This window comes from Cryptotermes secundus, unplaced genomic scaffold (assembly GCF_002891405.2).
Source record: "Cryptotermes secundus unplaced genomic scaffold, Csec_1.0 scaffold512, whole genome shotgun sequence".
Classification (NCBI taxonomy): domain Eukaryota; kingdom Metazoa; phylum Arthropoda; class Insecta; order Blattodea; family Kalotermitidae; genus Cryptotermes; species Cryptotermes secundus.
The window spans coordinates 938,984-947,288 of NW_019735563.1; the positions used below are offsets into that span (position 1 = coordinate 938,984).

General features: G+C 37.2%; 1 protein-coding gene across 1 annotated transcript in view; it reads right to left on the reverse strand.

Moving 5' to 3' along the window:
* Nucleotides 1-7,917, reverse strand: part of LOC111869596 — a 37,248-nt gene extending 29,331 nt beyond the window's left edge. Inside the window, exons 1-3 of the mRNA XM_033753481.1 lie at nucleotides 7,556-7,917; nucleotides 6,833-7,111; nucleotides 4,481-4,757 (exon numbers count right to left, since the gene is read on the reverse strand). Of these exons, the coding sequence (XP_033609372.1) occupies nucleotides 4,481-4,757; nucleotides 6,833-7,111; nucleotides 7,556-7,812 (813 nt within the window). The 5' untranslated portion in view covers nucleotides 7,813-7,917. The remainder of the gene's footprint in view (nucleotides 1-4,480; nucleotides 4,758-6,832; nucleotides 7,112-7,555) is intronic.
* Between the last annotated feature and the right edge of the window lie 388 nt (nucleotides 7,918-8,305).

The window sequence follows — 8,305 nt, forward strand, 5'->3', positions numbered from 1 at the left end:
TCGTGATTATAATCAGGCTACAGCTATGTTGACTTTCAGGTCGTTCACATCCAATTGATTTGTACTTACGCTGAAGTTTCGTGAATATAACCCACTACTTATTATCACCCGCTGAACAGAAAGTATATGCATTTATGGTTATATTGCCTTATTGCGAACTGTATAACCGGTTTATATATTACCATGATTATTTGAAGAAACGAAGAAATTTGTCTTTACAACAACAAGTTTGAAGATCTCAAAACCACGCTCAGCATAATCTTGTAACCAGGTTTTTATCAAATTTTTTATTCTTGATTCCGAAGATCCGTAGACTGTCATATTATTGCGGTACAACAAGGTATTGCCGTGTTGTAAAATTCAGCCCAAAAATGTAAAAATTACTCTTTCTAATATAAATTTACCTGTACTTAATATGAGTGTGAAACTTGGTCTCTGACATTAACGAAGGAACATAAACTGAATGTGTTTGAGAGTAGGATGCTGAGTAGAATATATAGACCATGAGGAATGGAGTGTCAGGAGAGTTGAAGAAATTACACAATAATGATTTCATAACTTGTACTCTTCGCCAAGTATAATTAGTATGATCAAATCAAGAAGAATAAGATGATCATGGCTGTTAGCACGAATGTAGAAAATAAATGCATAGTGGTTAGGATATTATTTCGAATTCGTTAGGAGAGGTCTAATAGCAAGACCAAGACCTAAATGGATGGATAATATTAAAACTGATCTTATATGCGATGTGGTGGAATGACAAAAACTTTCGGGTTCCATAAAATGTTGCAACATACTTGAGTAGCTGTATAACTTGTGACAGTCCAAACCTTTTAAAACTCTTCAATGGACGCTATGTTCCTCTTTAGCCATTTCAATAGTGTGACTCATTTATTGGGGAGACCGTTGCATTAGCTGGTAATGACATGCTTTTCGCATTTGGAGAGGAACAACTGCCTTGTTTTGTTACCTGCTGCTCGGGTGACCGGAGAGGGACGCCGCCTTCGAAAGGCAAGTCTGTAGTTTGCCGAAGATGTAAATTTTGTTTTGCTAATAGGATAGCTGTTATAAAAGTGTCTTCGGAAGGGTGTAATTTGACCCTAAACTAAGAAATAACCGCTTTCACATGTAGGATTCCGGGTTTAATATCTTTGGATCTCTTTATTCTCAAAGTTAGTAATGTGATTGTCTAGTACTGATGGTATGATTAATTGGCAGTTAAAATCAGCCATTAGGAAACCATTTTTGTCTGGGAGAAAGGCCGTCGGTTCAAATCCCATACAGTGGATGAAGTGACACTCCCGCAGGATAGAGTGGGCAGAAGACTTGGCATTTTGAATTCATCAGAGGCAGACGTCATTGGGCTGCACTCTCCAAGTATATCTAAATTTAACAGACTTTATTTGGTTCGATTAATCTTTGATAATAATAATAAAAAGGGCACATTACTCCGTACTTGCCAATAAAGTTATAGTGTTTGCTTCTGAAATGAACAATTTGTGATTAAGCAGAAAATAGTGCCTTTTATTTCTATCAGTGGACTAGCTTTAAATGTGCAGTCTCTGCGTTGCCTCAGTTATTACCGTGACACGATCCTGAGAAGCGTCAAGTGTTCTACCGAAGCGGGCAAATAACTAAATAAATATAAAGATAGATAGTGGACGGTCACGAGAAGTGGCGCCCAACGGTTACAGGAAGTGGTAGCCAACGTGAGCGGTTACAAACTGGCGGTTGGATTAGTTGGATCTGAACTGGCAGCTGGGTAACTGCGTTTCGGAGGGATATAGAACTTAAACTTCAGGATTGATGTAATGTTTCACATAATACATAATTAGATTTACATAAATAAGCGTGTTTAATTATTACGTAATTAATACGTTATTGCAGCGAGAGACATAGTTCTCATAGACAAAGAACACATGCACGCTTAGAAAACAAAATAACTTTTTAGCTATACCCTCTGCCTTGGGGGGTTCGTGGGTTCGATTCCCGACTTTCAATTGACCCAATACTCCTCTTCACAAAATGGTACTGCGGGCCTCAAACAGAAATGATTACCTGGAATTTTACTGGGAGTAAAGGGCGGCCGGCCTGTAAAGCTAAGGTCATCGCTATCTGTGAGCTAGAAAATGTAGAAGCCTCGACGTCTCGGAACCGTATGTGTTTCTACAGTCTGTTACACGAATAGCGCTATTGTTTTACTAATATCCTGCGCCTTGAACCTTCCCCTTTCTGCTGAGATGCAGCAACCAGTTACACCAGAACTCAGAGTCACCCTCACATATCCCTACAGTTCACTTGAGTCTTCCGAACTGAACAGCACAAGATGGCAGAAAGCGAAAGTAATAATTTGGACACAGCACATGTGATGTCATTTCCGAGGCAGTTATTCGTCGGTTTCCCACAATGGGTGCAGTGCTCCGACAATTGATTAGGATATATTTGATTTGTGATTGGGTAAGATGCGCTGTTTCCTTGCTATTTCACATTGCACTGACGGATTGAAATTCATCTGTGAACCAGAGGTGGCACAGAGGACCCATAAGAGCACTGCATACCAAGTGGAGTCAGTGTGACCCCTCCACCCGTATAGAGAAGAGGATAGGGAACCCGATATGTCTTCTACTTTATCATGTTCTTTCCCTTGCAATGTTTATGTAGTTTGGAATCACTTAGATAACATTCACTGAACAGTCGTCAGTAAACTCCAGATTTTTTATATTTGTGATGAACAAATGTTAGATAACGAATCAGTGAGAACGCTAATCAATGTGTGACTAACTTATTCCAGATCCAAATGTTCCGTAACGCACAAAAATGGTTATTCATGTTAATTAAACTTGAAATGAACAGACATTACGTAAATTAAATGTAAATAGAGAAAATGGATCGCCTTCTTCAAGCAAATTTTGTTGCCTTTTCAGGAGTAATTAAATTTGGCCCACACTATACGACAATGTCCACTAATAATGGAACTGCTTAACACATATACTGAATATTGTCATTGTCCATTTATTTTCCATATATATCCCTACAAGTTAAAAAACCAGGATGTGGAAATTGTCCTTTGAATACAGATATCAATATGCATATACAAAATCAACATCATATACATCAATCAATAAACATAAATAATAATATAAGGTAAAAGAATCTAATAAAAATAAACATACATTAAGAATAACTAACTCACGTTATTAATCCCACTTGGCTTTAACAAGCCGAGGGATAAAAAAACAAGTCAAATACATATACATACATGTGTGTTACAAGATACAAAACAAAACAAGCAAGACAGAATTATGCCACATGCAATAATACCATAATTAAAATACAAAATTTATAATAGACTGACATAATATCAATCATAACTTTTAAAATACCACAAATTTAGGTAACAATCAACAAACCACAGACATATATGTACTCATCCACATAAATTACTACAAGGAAATGCTATCCTTCGATCTGCAACATTCAAAATATTCATCCAAAGTATAAAATGAATGAGAAATCAAGAAATCCTTCAAAGCAATTTTAAAATCTTTACAATTAGTGAACAACTGCTTTAGATATAAGGGTAAGCTATTAAACAATCTGATACCCATACAGTATGATCCCTTCAGGTATAGTGATAGATGAACTATAGGTTGATAAAAATTAAGATTAAAACAATGTCTTGTATTTCTACTATGTATATCAGTTGTAAACTGATATAAATTTATATTATCAACCACAAAGCATAATAAAGAGTAAATATACTGAGACTGAAGAGGAAGAATTTTTAATGCCACGAATAGCTGCCTACAAGGATTCCTGTAACCAGTACCTGTGATTATTCTAAGTACTCTTTTCTGTACACGAAAAACACTTATAGCATATGATGAATTACCCCAAAATACAATACCAAATTTCATGAGTGAATGAAAATAAGCATAGTACACCGTTACTAATGTTGCCTGATTAACATATGGCTTCAAGGCTCTAATAGTAAAGCAAGCAGTGTTGAGTTTGGAAAGTAGTTGGTCAATATGTCTCTTCCATGACAGAGTATTTACAATATTAATACCCAAAAATTTAGTAGATCTTGTACTCAAAATATTCTTATTTCCATTATTAATACTGATGGAATTGCACTGCTCCTCTATGTTTTTGGCTATAAATTTAATAAAATGCATTTTCGAGAGATTTAAGGATAATAGGTTTGCATTGAACCATGTAATTAAAATATTGGAGACTTCCTTAAGTCTGAATAAGTAATATACTTCTAAATGTATATTGATTTTCAAGAAGTTGCCGTGTCTTGAGTTAGTTGTAGCTACTGGGATTAACTTTAATTTTAATTTATTGTATAACTTACTTTATCGTGATCAATGATGACTTGATTCTTAAAGAAATTAACTTTTGTCTCTCCTCAGTTCAATGCCTTACATGAGTAGCTGATTACAATTACATTGAAAGCAGTAAAAGTACAAATTACCTGCATGATGATTACGAGTTCGTATCCCGGACTGCTGACACTATCAAAAGGGTACCACGTTCTGAACACCAATTCATGGGATATATATATCCGTAATCCTGATTGTACCAGATGAAATGAAGTTACGAATGCAAAGGAATACGTCACAACTTTCTGAAGGTGAGGTATCCACCCCGCGAATGTACGGTGTCCGGTGTGAGGATCTCTGGTCGGCTGGTCTTCCCAAGTTAAGCATTTCGTGAGACGAAGCAGACGCTCAAAATCACGTAAACGCCATCTGGAATACACGCCGAAACAAAAATGTTAAATAATATAGACTTTTCCGTGGTTAAATGATCTAGTCACGTAGGTCATCGTCGTTTCAGAAGAAAATGTCACGTCCTTCTTCAGACTAAAGTGAAATATCTATATATTTTTAGTATACTACACCCTCTCACATCTGAGTATACATTAGTCACCGCTGAGGGAGCCTTAAAATTAACAAAACTCTGAAGATCGCTTTGTCTTTTGACACCTCCAGTAAGATATAGAAACCGTGTAACATATTCTTTCATCCTTGTGTTATGTTTAGTGAAATTATTCTTTGTTATATCACTTTCCCTTCGATATAACATTATCGACATCTTGTTAAGTCGAAGTGTTAGGTTAAGCCGTATATCTCTACTTTCACAAAAGTATCACTTGCACATTCATTTAGATCACCATATTCGGACCTACAGCCTTGTATTAGGATTGTATTTTGAGATTAGTGTTTCACGTAGCCACTGAAACACATTCTGATACCTGGATTTACGTAGCTCATAACACGACAAGAAGACATGATAATTTATTCACCTTAAATTTATATGCATCCAACATACGATTGTATACGCATTCAGTATTCGGAAATTCGTCATAAAAGCCTTCAAGTCATCGATGTTTGTGATGATATCCACATACATTCCGATGTACATAGCGTAACCATTGATTATCATCAAGGTGTTATAGGTGGAACGAAGTATGGACGCATTCTTTACGTTGAAGGGGACACCTGCCATTCTCAGGAAAGTTAAAATGGTACGAAAGCGATTCTCTGTCACATCACACGACTGCGGTTCCTTCGTATTCATTATCAAATTCTTTTCTTACAGGCACAAATACGTACGGATACCAAAGCAAATGTTGTAACTGATATGAAGATTTCCACTTTAGCTACAATGCACACACGGACGTCTGCCTCTCAGGGGCTACTCGGTTCAACTGAAGTGCGCAGCGTTTCCTTCAGCATTGGCGTGCAGGTCTTCCTGAAGCAGCGGCCGTTGTTTGCTACGCAGCGTTTATGTGCGCAGATCCCTTCTGGTTTTTGATTCCTTCTGCGTTTGTGCGAGTGTAGAATGTAGCGACTGTTTAAGGAACTGAGCGACTTTGGCTTGAAAACTTTTATGAAAGATGGTTCGAAATTGTATAATTAAAAAGAACAGGGACGATTTCATGCTATGAATTTACAACATTAACAGAGTTCCATCTCTATCTTTGTGTCAAGAAATTTTATACCAACATTTTATGGGGGTTACAGCGTATAAAATAAAATGTGCAAAAAGTACCTGTCGAGGTGTGCGCAGAAGCGAATGCCTGTATTGTACGGACGATGTGCGTGTGGTGTGTCTGCAGCAAATCTTGCCTTTGGTTCCCATTCATTTCAACACAGCGTTCATGTCCATGTTGCACAGAAGTGCGCAATCTTTCGAAATTTCCTGCTTTCATTCCAATCTACATGGATACATTGTTTATGTAATATAAAACCACTCAAATGAGTTAGGGGACATTGTTTAATCGCCAGTTAACTCCTAATTTTGTGATATTGCTGATGAAAATATATTAGATAACGAATCAGTCAAATTGGTTATCAACTTAAACTACGGCCAAATATCCTATCAAAGACAATAGTCATTATTTATTATAATGGGAGTTATAAACCATAAAAAATGACGTAAATTGATTATAAATAGAGTAAGGGGATCTTTTCTTCAGAAATATGTGTCCATTCGAAAATGTAGTTAGTTTCTGTTACAGGACTGAATTGTGATTTGGCCCAGACTGTACGACAGTGCCCACGAATACTGGAAGTGTGTAAAACTTTCTCTGAAAAAAAAATTACTTTTAAATATTCATTGATTTTCAAGAAGTTACTGGGTCATGAGGTTGTTTGGATCACCTGGGTTTGACTTTTATTGTAAGTAAATCTTACTTTACTGTGACCACTGATAATATGATGGTTAATGAAACTAACTTTTGTTTCTCCTCAATTCCATGGCTTTCATGCGTAACTGATTACAATAAAATTACAAGCAGGAAAAGTACAAAATTACCTACATGAGATGTGTGAGTTCGTATCCCGGACTGCTGACAATATCAAAAGGTTGCCACGTTCTGAACACCAATTCATGGGATATACACGTATATATCCGTACTCCTGATTGTACCAGATGATAGGAAGCTACGAATGCAAAGGAATACTTCATAACTTTCTGAAGTTGAGGTATCCACCCCGCTAGTGTACGGTGCCCGGTGTCAGGATCGTTGGCCGGCTGATCTTCCGATGTGAAGGATTCCGTGAGACGAAGCAAACGCTCAACTTCGCGTAAACGCCAGCTGGAACACACGTTGAAAAAAGAATTGTAAATAATATCGACTTTTCCGTGGTTACATGGTATAGTCTCGTAGATCGGACACTTTTCTGAACAAAGTGTTATATTCTTCTTCAGAGTCATATGAAATATCGGTAAATTTCTAGCAGACTACACGTTCTCACATCTCAGAATACAGTAGTTACCGCTGAGAGAACCTCAAATCTCAAAAAAACTTTAAATATCGTGTTGTGTTTTGAAACTTCGCGTAGGATTTAAAGAATGTATATTTCTCTACTTTCACGAGTGTAACACATGCACATTCAATTACATCACCATATTCTGTCCTTGAATCTCGTATTGGGATTGGTTATTTTGTATGATGTTTTCTCGTAGCCACTGAAACACTTTCTGATACCAGGATGTAAGTTGTGTATGGTACCACAAAAAGATATTATATTTCATTTACCTTAAATTAAGGTGCAACCAATTCAGTACAAGGAAAGTCTTCATAAAATTCTTCAAGTCATCGTTGTGTTCGCTGATATCCACATACATTCCGATGTACAGCGCGTAAACATTGATTGCCGTGAAGACATTGTAGATTGAGTTTAGTATGGATGCTTTCTTCATGTTGATTTTGACGCCTGCCATTCGCAGGAACGTTAAAATAACACGAAAGTGATTTTCCGTCACATCACACGCCTGCGGTTTCTTTGTGTTCATTATAAAATTATTTTCTTAGAGGTGCAAATACGAACAAATATCAAAGAGATGTTGTTGCAAGTGACACCAACAGTTCAACTTTAGCGGCAATGCACACACGTACGTCTGCCTCTCAGGGGCTACCCGGTTAGACTGAAGTGCCCAGGGGTTCCTTAGCACTGGCGTGCAAGTCTGCCTGAGGCAGCGGCCGTTCTTAGCTACGCAGCGTTTATGATGTGCGCAGTTTCTTTGTGACGTTTGATTCCTTCTGCGTTTGCGTGAGTTACGGAGGCGGTGACTTTGATCAGGAACTCAACGACATTGGCTAGGAAAGTTTTATGAAAAATTAATTAATTAACAGAAGATGTAAGTTGTCATGCCATGAATTTAGAAAATTAACCGAGTGCACAATCACAACACATCTACACTCCTATAATGTTGATGCAAACACGCGCACACACGAACTGTCCAAATTTTTCCATTCGTATTTTCATTTTCCGTTGATCTTCCGTTT